At 33.1% G+C, this 19,019-nt stretch overlaps 1 protein-coding gene across 1 annotated transcript in view; it reads left to right on the top strand.

Annotated features, from left to right (window-relative positions):
* Nucleotides 1-19,019, top strand: part of LOC140447530 (uncharacterized) — a 90,201-nt gene that overhangs the window by 25,142 nt on the left and 46,040 nt on the right. The window contains exon 5 of the mRNA XM_072540229.1: nucleotides 5,743-5,909. Coding sequence (XP_072396330.1) covers nucleotides 5,743-5,909 — 167 coding nt within the window. The remainder of the gene's footprint in view (nucleotides 1-5,742; nucleotides 5,910-19,019) is intronic.

Genomic DNA, 19,019 nt, shown 5'->3' with positions numbered 1-19,019 from the left:
CAATTGATATTGGGTTTTAAAGTGTGCATTCTATGTAAATTTACTATCAATGCCGAGATATTTCGAGATAATCTTTTCCGAGAATGATAGTGTTATTCTATTCATGCTTACCTCTGACCTCTATATTAAACACTCTATATTATGCAACAAACCAGCACAGAATATTTAATTATGAATCAGTTATATATTAGTAACAAATGATATTGGGTTTTAAAGTGTGCATTCTATGTAAATTTACTATCAATGCCGAGATATTTCGAGATAATCTTTTCCGAGAATGATAGTGTTATTCTATTCATGCTTACCTCTGACCTCTATATTAAAGTAATTACTATTTTAATGGAAATAAGCCACAATTATTATTGTTGACAATAAAATGCCGAGCTTGCAAGATCGTGCTTTGATGCGACGAATGTGTTTTTATAAGCGACACGGATTTTATACAATGTGTGCTCTAGTTTCTAATTGCCATAATAAAATTTGATAACAACTATGTACTTTATTAAAGTATTCTTAAATTGTTTTATTAATTAAGGATATATATTTTATATATAACATGCTCTATATGATAGTGATGATAGACTTTAGGATCCCACCTAAGTTAGTTAAATTGACAAAGGTAACAATGCAAAACGTAAGCTCGTGCAATAGAATTATTCAAGGAGAAAACTTTACGTTCTTTAATATTAATAATGGTCTAAAGGCGGGTACACATATGCGAGCAGAACTGTTCGCGAACCGTTTGTGAACGCTATATTCGTTAATTTGTACGACGGGACGAACCGCTTGCGAGCTGTTAGTTCGTTGCTCGTCAGGAACCACCGCCTGTCGGTTTTTGAGACGAACACAAAGAATGTTCGCAGAACTATAAATTGTGTCTATAAATTGTTTCTGCTAAGTGTGCGATGAGATCATTCGGTTAAACAAAATTGCTGAACAAGCGCGGCTTATTTAAAAGTAATTAGAGAAATTAATCACAGATAATCTAAACAAAATACCGAAATGTTTAGATTAACGAAGTAAATTAATTCTCGGTTTGTTATTAGATGCTTAGGGTATTGGATAGCCTGAACATAAACATATTTTCAACGAACTCTTCGCGAACAGCTCACGAGCAGTTCGCAAACAGTTCGGCTCGCATATGTGTACCCACCTTTAGACAGCGAGACGCGCTAGCGTGCCTTTTCTTTAATGGAAAAGGCAGTCAGGAAGATAAATATTAAATTGGATGGAATCATTTTTAAAATACCGACACAAATTCTCGCACTCGCTGATGATATCGTTATAGCGGGTAGAAGTATGAGATACATACGCACGTACCTGCTACAAAGTTTACGAATGCGGCGAGGAAGGAAACTAGGACTTGTTAAAACGAGGAAGAAACCAAATATATGTTGATACAGATGGATTGATGATGTGAAAGAAGACCTTAAGATTCTAAGAGTCAGAAGTTGAAGAAAAGTTGCTAGGAATCGACGAGAGTGGCAATTTCTTTTCAAGCTGACTAAAATTCACTAGATTGTCTAGCCAATTATGATAATAATTATGATGATGATAAGACTCATCCTTAAGTTATTATTCCTATGAGGTTTATTGGTCTCTGAGATAGGTAATTATATTCTCAGTAGTTCGCATGTATTGAATCTATTTGATTATAGAAACTTTTTCTGTTCTTAGCGATCTTCTTCTTCTTGTAGTGCCTATCCATATCGAATGTTGGCGACGATCATGGCAACCTGTATTTTGCAAACTGAGGCTCTGAAAATATTTTGGGGTTGTTGTGTTAAACCACGTACGTAGATTTTTCAGCCAGGAAATTCTTCTCCTTCCTGTTCCTCGTTTTCCTTCTACTTTTCCTTGAAGAATTAATTACAGCAACCCATGTCTTTCGCTGTTCCTCATGATGTGACCTAGGTATTCAATTTTGACTGTTTTTATTGTGGTTAACAATTCTTTTTCTTTTTGCATTCTTAATAAAACGTCCTGGCTAGTAACGTGGTCGGTATAGGATATTTTCAGAATTCTACGATAAAGCGATACTTCGAAAGCCTCAATTTTCTTACAGGCAGCGTCTGTGAGAGTCCACGTCTTAACTCCGTACAACAGTATAGGAAATATATAACATCGTAGTAACCTAATTTTAAGGGGTACTAATAAATCGTGGCATTTATCAGTAAATGCAGATCTTACTTTCTCTATCCTAAATTTTATTTCTAGGGAATGGTCCCAGTTTTTATTGACGTTCGTACCAAGGTAGATGTATGTTTTTACTCTTTCTATTGGTTGACCATTTACACTGATTCTTTCAATTTGCTGTTCCTTCTTAGAGATCATCATACATTATTTTGTTTTCTTAATGTTCAGTGAAAGTCCATATCTCTGACTCACTTCTATGATTCTATTCAATAACTCCTCATAACTGTCAGCGAATATTACCGTGTCATCCGCGTATTTGATGTTATTGATACATTCTCCGTTAATTCGAATTCCAGCTTCAACATCTTCTACAGCTTCTTGAAAGATTTTCTCAAAGTATATGTTAAACAGCAAGGGTAATAGTATACATCTCCGTCGGACCCCACGTTTGATTTTGATATTATCGGATTCTCTTGCCTCTGTACGGATACACGATGTTTAATTCCAGTAAAAATTGCTAATAATTCTTAGATCACAGGCGTTTATTCCAATATTTGTTAATATCTCCATCAGCTTGCGTGCTTTACTGTATCAAATGCTTTATGGTAATCAATGAAGCATGCATAAATATCGCAATTCACATCTCTACATCGTTGAAATAGCACTTGCGTTTTGTATGCTAAAGAGAAGCTCTCTCGTACCCATTGCACTCCGAAAACCAAACTGTGTACGGCTGATTTTTTCTTCGCATACTCTACATATCCTAGGAATATGATCTGACGATACGTCAGCACCTGGATAACTTTTAACTGATAGGTATCCATTATGGAATCTCTTGTTCACCATTATGTATGAATTTGATTCCTTATTATGTTTCCTGGTTGATCTTGTGGAGAGACCCAAGTATACAAACGTCTTGGTGGTAGTTTGAAGAACGTATTTACTATTACACATTCTTCTTCCTCTACCAATAGTTTAAATCTTTCGCCCTTTCATTTCTCTTCCCTAGATCAAAATCACCAATTAATTCACCGCTTTTTCCTTTACCAATTTTCGCATTCGAGTCAGCACTAATGTATTCTAATGAAGTAGTATTAGTATTAGTTACCTATAGTGATAATGACATAGTAGCTCACATAAAATATTGATATACTCATAAGAATTGCAAAATATAATGGATGAATTAAATAGCGAATCAACAAAAATAGGTCTACAAATGAATTATAATAAAACGAAAATTATGACCAACCAACCAGAAGAATTAATAATTACAATTGCACAAACAACTATAGAACAAGTAAAAGAATATGTATATTTGGGGTAACTAATTAAATTAAATAAAAAAATAAAAGCGTGCAAATACTAGCATTTGCAGATGATGTTGACATAATCGCAAGATCAAGAAGAGAAATGATAGAGGCATACAACCAAATAGAACGAGCTGCACAAAATAGTGGTCTTAAAATCAATCAGACCAAAACAAAATATATGCAGGTAAGTAAAAACGCAGAAATAAGGCAGCCACAAAATATAACAATAGGAGAATACAACATAGAGGGGGTAAAAAACTTTATATACTTGGGATCCCTAGTCACGTCTGATAATAACGTTACGGAGGAAGTGAAGAGGCGAATATTTATTGCAAATAAATGTTACCATGGCTTAATTAGACACCTAAGATCAGATAACGTCGCAAGAAAGACAAAATGCCAAATATATAAAACCCTAATAAGACCGGTACTCACATATGGCTCAGAAACCTGGACACTCACTAAAAGAGAGGAAACGTTGTTAGCCACCTTCGAAAGAAAAATCTTGCGACACATATATAAGGGCACAAAAGAAAACGAAATATGGCGAAGACGATACAACTCTGAACTATACAAAATATACCAGGATCCGGATATTATAACATTCATTAAAATAGGACGGCTGCGTTGGATAGGACATGTAGAAAGAATGGAAGAAGGCGAAATACCAAACAAAATATTCAAACAGATGCCAGTAGGAAAAAGAACAAGAGGAAGACCGAAACTGAGATACTTAGAACAAATAGAAAATGATATAACAACCTTAAAAATAAAAAACTGGAGAAAAAAAGCACGAAACAGATCAGAGTGGAGAAGAATCCTGGAACAGGCCAAGACCCAAAAAGGGTTGTCGAGCCAGTGATGATAATGATGATAATGAATTAAATTAAATAAAGAAAATCAGACCGGAGAAATAAAGAGAAGGATACGATTGGCTTGGGTATCTTTCGGAAAACTTTCTTATATACTAAAAAATAGAAAATACCCCCAATATTTAAAAACAAGAGTTTTCAACCAATGTATACTTCCTGTTCTCAATTACGGTTCTCAAACTTGGACGTTTACAAAGGAAAACAGAAAAAATATCAAACACAAAGAGCCATGGAAAGGCAAATGCTGAACATCAGGCTATCAGACAAGAAAAGAAATACTTGGATCCGCAACCAAAACAAAAGTGACCGATGTATTAACGCAGATAGCAAAACTTAAGTGGAAGTTTGCTGGACATACCATAAGACAAAAAGACGACAGATGGAATGAGATGATTATACACTGGAGACCATATAGTTACAAACAAAAAAGAGGAACGGCACAAATGCGATGGTCAGATGACTTGAAGAAACACGCAGGCCCGAAGTGGATACAAACTGCCTACAATAGAGAGACGTGGAAGAAGGAAGAGGAGGCCTATTGTCCAAAATTGGACAGCAAGGGCTGTATAGATAGATACTCATAAGAATCACCCCGAGTAACATGCTCAGAATAAAATTAATTGGAAAACATATGAGACTTATGCGTGAGGTAATTAGGCCTAAGGGGATTACTATTGATATGATCTAAGGCGACAACATATAAAGACATGTTTTGTTAATTTTTGTCTTCTTGACGTTCATTTTTAGACCATATTCTTTTCAAATGCTCCTCTATTTTGATCACCAGTCTCTGAATATCTTCAATATTTTCGGCGAAGATCACAGTATCATCGGTTCATCTAATGTTGTTGATTGACACTCCATTTACCTTTATTTCAGCTCCTAATGTACCAGTGAGACTTTCTTTTCGTAGTCCTGCCACTTTCTTAACTTTTTTGAAGGTCCTCAATACCTTTGCATTTCTATTCTAAGTAGTTTTCTTTTGCCTGTTTTATCATCGTCCTGATCTTGTGGTTAATCCCTCTATATTTATTATTCTCTTTGTTTTGGCATTGTCTCTGTTGCTCCCTTATATTGAGTATCTCATTATTCATCCATCCTCTTTTCTCCTTACTACTTTAGTACTTCTTTACACGGTTTCAGTAGACAATGTTTGAGTCGATCCCAGTGCTTGTTAATATCAATGGTGTCTATGTTCATGCTACAGTTCGTATGAGGCTCGTGTTAAAGGCTTTCTTTTACGTTGGGTTCTTCAAGATTGTGAGTGTGATTTGAATAGTTGTGATCTTTAAGTGTGATTATAATCTTGGCGATAAGTGGGTTGTGATCTAAGTTTTGTTCTCTTTATAGCTCAAGATAAATCAAATAATAATAAGAAACTATAAAATATTAATTAAATATATTCTAAAACGTTTTTGTTCCAGGCAAAGAAGTGGCCGATAATGAAACTATTGAAGGACTTATAGCGCAGCTAATACACGATTTAACTGATAAAAATATGTACGATGAGTATGAGCAGATGGAGGAGGGTGAAAGAAGAATTGAACTACTATTAGTTCTGTTTGACAGAGTTAAAATTAGGAGAGATAAGGTAAAACTGAAATATTATGTTAACTACTATATTTAATGGAAATCAGCAACAATTTTAATTGAAAATACGTTACATTTGACGTTTCGTTATATTATATTATGTATACGATGTATACTTTTGTTAATTCGAAATGTATCTGCAGATTTTTTCACGAATTAAAAAAGTGACCTATGATTATTTTAATTAGTCCTTTTTAACTGGGTTATTATTTATATACATTAAAAAAAGTTTACTGCGCGAAACTGGACACGAAGTTGCTCTAAAAATGGGTCCTTGGTTAAAGGCCAAAATGAAGGGTTAGTGTGTTGGTCATTGCCTGATCTTTAATTTATCTTTGTTTAGAAAATCAATTTGTAACTTTAAATTAATAAAAGTCTTTCTGTGTCTGGTTCTAGTCGACGAAATGTTACTCAATAGCCTGTTCATAATATTGCAAAAGGAGTGCTGGGAAATTTTTTAACCTACAAATTAACAAAACAACTTCAATAACTCTCATATTGAACGTTTTGCATACTGTTTCAGTAAAAAATGTCAAAAATTAAAAAAACTCACTAACAGCTTACAGTCTTTAACTCTAATCGATGTGCTAATTGCGGTATTAATAAAAGGCTTATTCCTAATGTACGTAAAGCGTACTTAAAAATAAAAAAAAAAAGAATTACCAAAATCCTGCAACAAAAACCGGAGATATAGTTTAAAGCTCGAGTTTATAGTTGATATTTCATTTTTTGAGAGTACGAATTTTAAAGTTCATTCTCTAATACTTCAAGCTGGCACAAGCTTTAAGCTCCACATTCTGAAACTTTGTAGACGACACCGTCAACGGTTAAGGGCAATCTCTTGCAAACTTTTTATACTAAAACTTTAATCCTAGATCTTTAAAATGCTGCTAATAAGGTTTCTTAATTGTTATAGAGGAACCAACTATGAATTAAAAAAAAAGGGATTATCATCGTCCCTAATTATCATAGAACTTTTTAAATATGTGAAAAATATTGTTCTGAAGTTACACTCATGGACAAAAATATCGAATATTTTTAAATTTTCCAATTTTTGTTTTTTCAAAATGAATTCGGGTCAATCAAGTCATTTATTGTAAAAAAGAGTTTATTTTAACAATGTTTGTAAACAATTTTAAGTTTTTATGCAGAGAAAATTGCGAAAAAAATAAATGTTTAATATTAGGTAAATAAGGTTATTTTACCCTAAGCTTAAATGATAACTTAAATTGCTTAAATAAGTCGTTTTGACTGAAAGATGTGCATGATCAGTAACGAGTATTCCCCCTTCTAGCTCTTATTACTGCTTGCATGTTTCTCAGCATGCTTGCAAGTGAATTTTGGACATATCTTTGGAAAATTGCATTCCATCCATCCTGTGCAGCAAGCCGAAGCTGCTCTATCGTATTAGGGACAAGATTTCTTTGTCGTATGCTGCGTTTTCCCCGTATGTCGTATGCTGTCGTATGCGTATGGTGATCCCACATGTGCTCTATTGAATTTAAATCCGGGCTAAATGGTGGCCAATCCAATCTTCGAATTTGGACATCATCATATTAATTACTCACTATGGCAGCGGCATGTGGTCGAGCATTATCGTGCATTAACGTGAATCTTTCATATCCATTGTAACCAACATATAACAAAACATGATCTTGCAGGATGTTTTAAACGTAAGAATCACCATTCATCCGTCCAATCACTTCCACAAGTGCGGTACGTACCTCCCAACTAATACCTCCCCAAAGAATTATGCCATCAACTCACTACGCATCAAACTAACAGTCTGGGCGAGACTGCAGCTAGCGAATCGTTCTCCAACTCTTCTGTAGACATAGTTTTGACTATCTGGCTTCCATAATAGGATTCTGGTCTTATAGTGAAAAGAACGTTTTTCCAGTTGTCGATATTCCACTAAATATATATTCTGGCAAATTCCAAACGACGAGCTTTATGATTTTGGAAGAGACATGGAAATTTGGAGGGGCATCTGGGCTTTAAGTTTGCTTCTTTTGATCTTCGTCTAACTGTTTGTGAACTCACATTAACTTGTCTAATATTTAATAGCTCATTTCTGAGGTGCATCGATGTCAATGAACGATTTCGTGTAAAATTAAGAACCAAAAAAACGGTCATCGATTGCGGTTGTGCACCTTGGGTGTCCTTGACCAGGCCTTCGTGCAAAATTTTCTGTTTCGCGTTACCTTTTTAGAGTATTCGAAATTATAGATTCAGTTCTGCTGAGACGTCGTGCGATACCTTTTTGTGCATATCCTTCCTCGTACAAAATTACAATAATATGTGCTATACTGCAACAAACTTAAGTTTGGGAATATGACTCATACCTCGACGATGCGCAGTGAATCGTGTTTACTATTGTTACCATGGAAATGACCAGTGTACTGCTTGCCAGTGTCGTAGTTTGAGAAGTACGTATCGCAGAGAGTGTTTGACGTTTGACTTGTTGATTTGATCGTGTTGGATGTTTTATTAGGTTTTTTCAGATTAGTGCTTAGTATATTGCTAGTAGAAATTAGTGTATTATTAAGTCATTTAGTGTATCTATAGTGTGTTTACTTTAGTTATTAATAATAGTTATTTAACAATATGGTTCCTAAAAAGACAGGAACAAAAAAAAACCATCATACTTTTGAACAGATACTCTTAAAATCATCTCGAATAAATTGCAGGTGGCAAAAATTCGAAGACAATAGGAGTGTCCTAATAAAAAGTTATGATATTCGTTTAAATAAATAGAATATTTAAAGCAGCTAATTCAATTTTGATTCGAGGGTAGAACCATAATTTATACCGATGAAAGATATATAGGTACACAGCAGCCATACTGCACCATATCACTTGGCAGATCAAAGTGGAAAAACTTCGATCTAAAGAAACCGATTTCTACGGGCAAAACGCTGATTATTGTTTATGCTGGAAAAGAGACTGGATTTGTACCTAACGCTGGGTGCGTTTATGTGCTTGTGAATTTTTAAATCATGTGCATGTTTATAATTAAAAAGTCAATTGTTATAACAATAAAAGTAACGTAACCCATAATTACTTTTAAAGTTTCATAATAAATCAAATTCTATTTTTAACAAAAATTTCGTAAAAAGCTTATTAACGACTGTCTACAAAACTAATAACGAGATAAAGGTCGTTCAGCAAAAATATACAATGAATATTTTAATTCGCCGAAAAATCTTCTAAAATAATTTATACGATAAGTTTGTGACATTTTTTCCACCTGTTTATGTATTATATTTTGAGCTTAAACATCATGGACATCAAGTTCTTCGTTTGCCTCCCTATCATCCGGAGTTAAACCCTATCAAAAAAATATGGGCTTCGCAAAAGGTAGAGTGACAACTACTAGTACAACATTTAATATAAATGATGTTGAAAATATGGCAAAAACTAAATTTTCTGGAGTGTTATTAGAGGAGTGGATTAATATATGTAAACACGTGCAAAAATATAAAAACATTTAAATTGAAAAAGAATATTTGTTAGACACTACCCTGGACCACTTTATACTGGTATATCCTAAGAAAGCTTTTCTGAGGATGTAGCAGTCAATGATGTTAAAAGTATGAAAAAGTTTACGAAACTGGACATTCAGAGTTAACGTTGTATAAAACAATTAATTGAAACTAGGTGTAGTTTGCAATTTAACAAAATTAGCACAGCAAAAGAACATGTGATAAACATACATGTATAAAAAAGTTAATATAAAAACTTAAGTAAAAAACATTAAGGTTTATTTTAAAGTGTAAAGAACTAAAAAGATCATAAGAATGCACTTCCAACAAATTTATTTAATAAATTAGATTTTAATTTTAACTTTAGGTAACATTATAAGTTATTTAAGATTAATAGTAATAAGATAAAATGAAGTTACCAGTCTTTAGCTTACTGAGTCTCGCAGATAAATGAATTTACAGGTTTAACACCCACGCAAACAACGTGAAGAGAAGTGGCCTTGAGGTCAAAATGACATAAACAGCAAGGCAACCTACCAACCTCTATATAATAAGGCGGTATATTCAAAAAATGTGATAAATTTGGTTGACAGCTTGTGGTTAAAAAACCAAACAATGAAGGGAAAAGGTGGTTAAGATCACCATTTACCCCACAGTGATTGATCTGTCAACAAAGAACAAAGCATGCGAAGTCAATCTAAAATATGATATATTATAATATTATGACGTCACTAGTTAGCCAGCTAACAGGTGAAGATTAATACAACTTCCACAGTCCAAAGGTTCAAACATTTAGGACCGTAATGAAAAAGATTCTATGAATCAATTTCTGTTTAAATTTTATCAAAAAAGTTCATCAAAAAGAACAATTACTTAATTATGTAAAAGTGATATTGACAAATATTAATAAAATGTAAGTTGATAAATCTTAGTTAAGGAAAGAAGAATTTATTTAATTTAATTTTTATTTAAATTTATTATATGAAAATGTAATAACAAAACCCCAATGTGGGACAAAATTTAAGTAAACAACATATCAAGCCTAATTCTGTAAAATTAATGCATGATAAATTTGACTCAAATTACTAATGTCGGTTCTCTTATTAAGGGTATTAGGATGTTTTAATATTGAACACATTTCTAAAAACTGTCTTTTAACGAGATTGCGTTCAGTGCCAAGAATTTTAACTTCATTAAAGTTTACTTCGTGCTCAGTGTTAATAGCATGTTGGGCAAGAGCACAAGTATGCTTAGATAAATTAATATCACTGCGGTGTGTCGTCAGACGCCCTCTCAGTGATCTCCCTGTCTGACCGATGTAACATGAGTCACACTCAGCACAAGGTATATGATATATTACATTAACTTGTTCCAGAAGGGACAGAGGTGTTTTAGTTTTAGAAAACAAATTCCTGACAGTCTTAGCATTCTTAATAGCAATTTTAACCGGTACGTTGTTATGTTTGTACAGTTTAACGAGTTTCTCAGTAACTTGAGGAAAATAAGGTAAAGATGAGTAATGGGTAGTTGGATTCCCAAGTACAGTATTAGACAGAACAGTGTTATTAATTGAATTATTTGATATTATTCTGAGTTGGTCACCATTGGGTATGTCATTTAAAGAAGAACCATAACTTTGAGTATAAAGGTATTTATTAATAAGGGAGGATGGATAGGAATTCTCAATATGAATATTTTTAAGTAATTGAAAGGATTCCCTTCGATTAATCGGATGTATCAGTCTATTTAGCCTGCAGCTTAAAGCTTTAATAAGGTTTAATTTATATTTAAAGGGATGACAAGAGTCGTAGTTGAGAAACCTATTAGAGGCCATTGGTTTCCTGTACCAACTTGTAGTAAGGGTGTTATCTCCCATTCTAATGACACACATGTCTAAGAAGGGAATACTATTTGTGTTAGAGTCCTTAAGTTTAACAGTGAACTGTAAATGAGGATCAAACTCATTGAATAAAGACAAGGTGGCCTGAATCTTGTCTGGAGGTAAGGCTAGTAATAAGTCATCAACATACCGTTTAATAAAAGGGATTTGGAAATCTAAACGACCAAGACGGTCAGATACTGAATCATCCAGTACATAATTAACCAGGATGGGAGAGATTGAGGAACCCATAGGTGTCCCAAAAATTTGAAGGTAATATTTGTCGTTGAAGACCAAAAAATTAGTGTCAAATATTAATTGTAAAAGTTCTGCAAATACATCCCAGGATACAGAACAGTTGGGTTGGATGGAGTTCCAGTGATTTCTTAAGGAGGTAATAACGCTAGAAATAGGTAAATTAGTGAAAAGAGATACCACATCAAAACTCACTAAAATGTAACCTTGTGGAAGTTCAAAATTATTAATAAATTCACTAAAATGAAAAGAATCAACAATATTAAAGTTGTTATTATAATTATAAGATTTAGATAAGATGTCAGTTAAAAATTTAGCAATATTAGTGTTAGGTGAATTAATAGAGGAAACAATTGGCCTCATGCTCAATGTGGGCTTATGTATTTTAGGTAGACAATAAAATCTGGGAGCATATCCATCATAATTATGTAAAAATATTTTGTCACATGCTGACAATTCTGACCTTTTATCTCTTAGGTCTTCTTCCAATAATATTCTGTTGAACTATTCTAATCGCCCTAGACAACCCATATAGGAGTTAGATAAGATTTACAGGGAGACGGTATCGTTTTTAAAAACTCACCCTAATCTTCTCGTTCTTACAAGTGATAAAGGGAATGCCACTGTCCTCATGGATAGAGATCAATATCTTAACCTCAGTCAATCGTTGTTAGATGATGATAGATACTATCAACCTCTCTCTACCAACCCTTGCTCTAAATTTACAAATAAAATAAATAAATTCATTACACACTTAAAAAATATTAAGATCATAGATCAACCACTTGCAAAATTTTTACATAATTATGATGGATATGCTCCCAGATTTTATTGTCTACCTAAAATACATAAGCCCACTTTGAGCATGAGGCCAATTGTTTCCTCTATTAATTCACCTAACACTAATATTGCTAAATTTTTAACTGACATCTTATCTAAATCTTATAATTATAATAACAACTTTAATATTGTTGATTATTTTCATTTTAGTGAATTTATTAATCATTTTGAACTTCCACAAGGTTACATTTTAGTGAGTTTTGATGTGGTATCTCTTTTCACTAATTTACCTATTTCTAGCGTTATTACCTCCTTAAGAAATCACTGGAACTCCATCCAACCTAACTGTCCTGTATCCTGGGATGTATTTGCAGAACTTTTACAATTAATATTTGACACTAATTTTTTGGTCTTCAACGACAAATATTACCTTCAAATTTTTGGGACACCTATGGGTTCCTCAATCTCTCCCATCCTGGTTAATTATGTACTTGATGATTTAGTATCTGACCGTCTTGGTCGTTTAGATTTCCAAATCCCGTTTATTAAACGGTATGTTGATGACTTATTACTAGCCTTACCTCCAGACAAGATTCAGGCCACCTTGTTTTTATTCAATGAGTTTGATCCTCATTTACAGTTCACTGTTGAACTTGAGGACTCTAACACAAATAGTATTCCCTTTTTAGACATGCGTGTCATTAGAATGGGAGATAACACCCTTACTACAAGTTGGTACAGGAAACCAATGGCCTCTAATAGGTTTCTCAACTACCACTCTTGTCATCCCTTTAAATATAAATTAAACCTTATTAAAGCTTTAAGCTGCAGGCTAAATAGACTGATACATTCGATTAATCGAAGGGAATCCTTTCAATTACTTAAAAATATTCATATTGAGAATTCCTATCCATCCTCCCTTATTAATAAATACCTTTATACTCAAAGTTATGGTTCTTCTTTAAATGACATACCCAATGGTGACCAACTCAGAATAATATCAAATAATTCAATTAATAACACTGTTCTGTCTAATACTGTACTTGGGAATCCAACTACCCATTACTCATCTTTACCTTATTTTCCTCAAGTTACTGAGAAACTCGTTAAACTGTACAAACATAACAATGTACCGGTTTAAATTGCTATTAAGAATGCTAAGACTGTCAGGACTTTGTTTTCTAAAACTAAAACTCCTCTGTCCCTTCTGGAACAAGTTAATGTAATATATCATATACCTTGTGCTGAGTGTGACTCATGTTACATCGGTCAGACAGGAAGATCACTGAGAGGGCGTCTGACGACACACCGCAGTGATATTAATTTATCTAAGCATACTTGTGCTCTTGCCCAACATGCTATTAACACTAAGCACGAAGTAAACTTTAATGAAGTTAAAATTCTTGGCACTGAACGCAATCTCGTTAAAAGACAGTTTTTAGAAATGTGTTCAATATTAAAACATCCTAATACCCTTAATAAGAGAACCGACATTAGTAATTTGAGTCAAATTTATCATGCATTAATTTTACAGAATTAGGCTTGATATGTTGTTTACTTAAATTTTGTCCCACATTGGGGTTTTGTTATTACATTTTCATATAATAAATTTAAATAAAAATTAAATTAAATAAATTATTCTTTCCTTAACTAAGATTTATCAACTTACATTTTATTAATATTTGTCAATATCACTTTTACATAATTAAGTAATTGTTCTTTTTGATGAACTTGTTTGATAAAATTTAAACAGAAATTGATTCATAGAATCTTTTTCATTACGGTTTTAAATGTTTGAACCTTTGGACTGTGGAAGTTGTATTAATCTTCACCTGTTAGCTGGCTAACTAGTGACGTCATAATATTATAATATATGATATTTTGGATTGACTTCGCATGCTTTGTTCTTTGTTGACAGATCAATCACTGTGGGGTAAATGGTGATCTTAACCACCTTTTCCCTTCATTGTTTGGTTTTTTAACGACAAGCTGTCAACCAAATTTATCACATTTTTTGAATATACCGCGTTATTATATAGAGGTTGGTAGGTTGCCTTGCTGTTTATGTCATTTTGACCTCAAGGCCACTTCTCTTCACGTTGTTTGCGTGGGTGTTAAACCTGTAAATTCATTTATCTGCGAGACTCAGTAAGCTAAAGACTGGTAACTTCATTTTATCTTATTACTATTAATTTTAAATAGCTTATAATGTTACCTAAAGTTAAAATTAAAATCTAATTTATTAAATAAATTTGTTGGAAGTGCATTCTTATGATCTTTTTAGTTCTTTACACTTTAAAATAAACCTTAATGTTTTTTACTTAAGTTTTTATAATAACTTTTTTATACATGTATGTTTATCACATGTTCTTTTGCTGTGCTAATTTTGTTAAATTGCAAACTATACCTAGTTTCAATTAATTGTTTTATACAACGTTAACTCTGAATGTCCAGTTTCGTAAGCTTTTTCATATTTTTAACATCATTGACTGCTACATGTCTTTGTAAGGTAACACACTTTTGTTGTAACTTCTCTATGGATGTTTGGTTTCATATTGTTCTTTTTAGATGAACTGATGATGCTTTCTGAGCAGAAAGCGAAACGTCTTCAATAAATAGATGAAGTAGCCACCTTCTTTGTCTTTTATTTCTCCACTTTGACCGAAAAACTCACCACTCTTCGAGTGTACCTTAGTTTATTTTGGATTGACGGTCGTACTCCTTTTCTCGATATATATATATATATATATATATATATATATATATATATATATATATATATATATATATATATATATATATATATATATCTACGGCATAAAGTGGACTCCGCCCATGTTAAAATTCAGGTTCAAGTGAGCTCCGTGGTCAAGTCGACACCGATATACGGAGCTCACTTGACCATTCCATAATATTGACTCTGTCGATTCGTCAACATGTGTAGTTTCATAATTTTTAAAAATTTTGTGGAGCCCTTAAGTACCCCTGTATCATGAATGTATATTGCTTAGTTCACGTGTATATCTTATAGGGGTCGTTCAGATCTTTTTCATTGTATATTGGAACCATAGGTATATCGGTTTAAGTAAGCTCTGATAGTTTGGCAACTCTGCCATTAAGCTGTATACTTCTCGCGTATAGTCTGAACGGTTTATATGGACTCCTTATTTTTGTTATCATTCAAACGCATTACATTGTGTAACAGATATGAATACTATTAACTACCTGTTTTTGGTAGGTACGTGCTTTTCTAAAAATAGCTTTATAGATACAAAAGGATTTTGTTACCAAATTGGATTTTTTTCACATGCGGAAATTTCCTAATGTATTTTGTTAACGTGAGTATGTCTTCATACGTTTTATTTAAGAATTCGATAGATAAGAACTTCTTTTATTTTATCCATTATTTTATGATATCTTTTATACAGATTTTTTATTATTTTATTTCTTGTTTTATCTGTGTACTACAGATAGTAGTGCACAAAAAAGGAAGAATGCTTAATTTATCTAACAACAATTATACCACTTCACCCATATTACATACTTACACCCATATTACATACTGAAAGTTTTATCTCCTATTTAGGGGTAATATGTAGTCAATATAAGTGTAGTTAGTGTCAAATTTGCAATGATCAATATAAGTAATAGCTTACTGACTGTACTTTACATGTTTAGTTCAAATAAATAAACCTTGTCCCTTCAGAAAAGAGCGATTGGAATGGCAAAGTCAACTAATGAATCTTGTATCACCCCAGATTCATACAGGTTAACCGGTGTTTGAAGGCAAGAGTCCTCATTGCAGATTTAAGGAAGATAACTACCATAAGGAAGTTCCTTTCGAGAGTTCAGATGGCGAGAAGCAGCTTATTTTTTTTTGTATGTCTTGCAGATGTGTTGGTCTAGCTAGTTATTCCTCGATTCTAGTCATAAAATGGGTTGTTATTCGTGGAGTGGATGTTATGAATCTAGACTTTGTTTCTTTTGTTCTCTAGCTACTTATCTTCGGATATTATGTGGATTGATAACTACGATATTGTAGAGCTTATGTATGGATGTGAGTCTTAATATCCGCTGAATTTGGCTGACTAATTTATAGCTGAATCTACGTGTTAAGTATGTATTGATATCGCCCATACAAGCAAGGTATATTCGGCAGCAGAAGCATAGAGTTCAAGCGTCTACCTTTTAAGAGTGGAAGGATGTGCTTCCCATTTTTAGCTGACAAGTTCGCGAAGAATATTATTTTTCTGGTTCTAGTTTTCCATTTAGTTTTAAACAAAGTTCTGTGAATTACAAAGTGTGTTTAAGGATTTCATGACACTATTGGTTCAGGTATATGTTCAAATTTGTGAAAGCGTCTCTGTTAGGGACATTGAAGGAGCCCGCCTGACTTTTTCCAGGGTTTGGCTTAAAATTAATTTATAATCTATTTTTATTGTGTTTAAGATATGATATTTAGATTTTTCTCCACTTCAGCAACAAAATTTTTTGGTTGTGCAACAATAGATGTATCGTCTACAAAATAAAAGTCCTAGTATTTACTGGTATGGGTTGTGTAAATATTATACAGTGTAGGTGCCATTACGGTACCCCAAAGGAGACCGTTCTACTACGTTCTCCATCTTCATCTTCTATTCTTATCATTGAGTGATACGGAAAATCTTCTGTTGTGTAGGCATACGCGGATAATACAAGTGAGTTTATTACCTAAGGGGATATCACATAGATTTTGGAGAAATGTGCTTTAATTTAAGGTGTCGTAAGCAGAATTTAGATTGACAAATACCACTCCTCATGTCTGATATTTTTCATATGCGTCTTTGCTGTGTTGGGCAAGATTTAGTATGTGTAACGAACATGATCTATCCTGTCATATATAGCCAGTTTTATCTTTCAATTGAAGTTTTTCTTCTAATATCGGTTTATATTAAGGATCATATGCAGAAGTATTTTGTATAGCTGAAAAAATAAATAGATATATTGGCCGATAGCTTGTGTGGTCGTTGGGGTTTTTGTCAGGTTTAAGCAAGGCCACAACTTTGTCTTTGCTTTGCTTGTCTACACACTTTGTATATTAGCCATTGTTGTATTTTTTGTCCAAATTTTATAATTAGTTTTGTGCTTAGATCCTCAGTCAGGAGCCGTAATATTGTTCATAATATACGTGGATAGTGGATCCAAATTCAACATCGTTGAAAGGTTTCCTCAGCTGACTTGTTTGTCCTCTCTCATTTTATGTTTTTCTTTGCCGGCATTTATTATGTTTATTTCGTTATTTTCAGCGATCAGCTTAATACCAAATACCCTACGTTTAGCCCTCTATTTGCTTCCTGCAGTAGAAATACGTCACATTTGTGTTAAGCACATATGTCTCATAAGCTTAAGTAAAGTAGAGTGTCTTTATCTGTAGATATGTCCTTAATATTTATAGACATAATTAGAATAGTTGGTCCTAAAAAGGACCGAATTGATAAAAATCATATTGAACGGGTGATTGAAGAATTAACCGATTTAACAATTATTCATTACCCAGAGTACGCTCGATTGCGGTGGTCTTATTGTTACTTCAAATTTCGTGAAGGCTTCCACGATGAACTTCATAAAATGACTAATCTTTTACTTTTCAATAAAAATTTAAATTTTACATACTGTTACTTTTAGACGATATTTCGAGTCAGATTTGTTTAGTAATAACTGTACTTAATATATAGTCTCTTTGTGAAATGAGCTTGTAATATCGGTTTACAACACATATATGGATAATAAGAAAATAAACAGGTTAAAATGTGACAACAAACTGCTATATAACAGTACGAGACAATATTCATAAGCTATCAGCTGTAAAAGTCATTGCCTTTTTTCCTGTCGTATCATATTTTAGCATATCATATTTTGAGTGAAATTGATCCTAAATTCGTCTAATAATATTAAGTTTTTAGAACAGCTGTGTTTTTATGCTCATTCGTGCACCTTTTGTAAAGCAGTCTGTGTAAATATAAGGGATTTATATAATCTTTTAATTTCGTACTCTTTTCGTTTCATAATTATAGTATTCTTGCTTTTATTTTCTATGGTAATACATATACATACCCAATTCAAAAGGGTGAAAATCAGCGAGTTCTAAATTGAACATAAACATTATTCTCTCTTTCTCCCTATACCTTATATAATCATCGTCATCGTATAGTCCGAACGCAACAAGATTCTATTGCCTTTTCTTGTTTTTTTTTCTCCTCATTCTAATTGAAAATAAAGCCACGTAAATTCCGTTTATAAAAGTTATGTCAATATTTCTGAAGTGCCTTTCCTAGGATAATTATTTAAGCCTAGTTCGTTTGATTACATGCAATTGATTTGATAGTCCACAACAGTATTACATACAAGTATTGATTGTAGGAAGGATAGCAGGTGTTGATAAATATGATGGGTCGATAGATAGTCCCGTTATTCCTAAATCTAACCGTATGTTACCCCCCCCCCTTCATTTGTGGAAGTCCTAAGGGCATTTTTTCTCTTGGGGCATCCTCCCAATTTAACTTGGCAATGCAGTAATTATAGAGTCTTTGGATAAAGCCAGCGCAACTTTAGCATTGAGATTTAGTTTCTTGTACGACGTTGCTATCTTTATATATGTGTTTGACCTTGTAAGTCGGAAAATACCTCTGCTGGCTTTTCCAGCAATCCTGGTCTAATTAATACGTTCTCGTCA

The sequence above is a fragment of the Diabrotica undecimpunctata genome, chromosome 8 (genome assembly GCF_040954645.1).
Source record: "Diabrotica undecimpunctata isolate CICGRU chromosome 8, icDiaUnde3, whole genome shotgun sequence".
In the NCBI taxonomy this organism is placed as follows: Eukaryota; Metazoa; Arthropoda; class Insecta; order Coleoptera; family Chrysomelidae; genus Diabrotica; species Diabrotica undecimpunctata.
The sequence above is the reverse complement of the archived record's forward strand: the minus strand, read 5'-3'. Positions and strand labels throughout refer to the sequence as shown.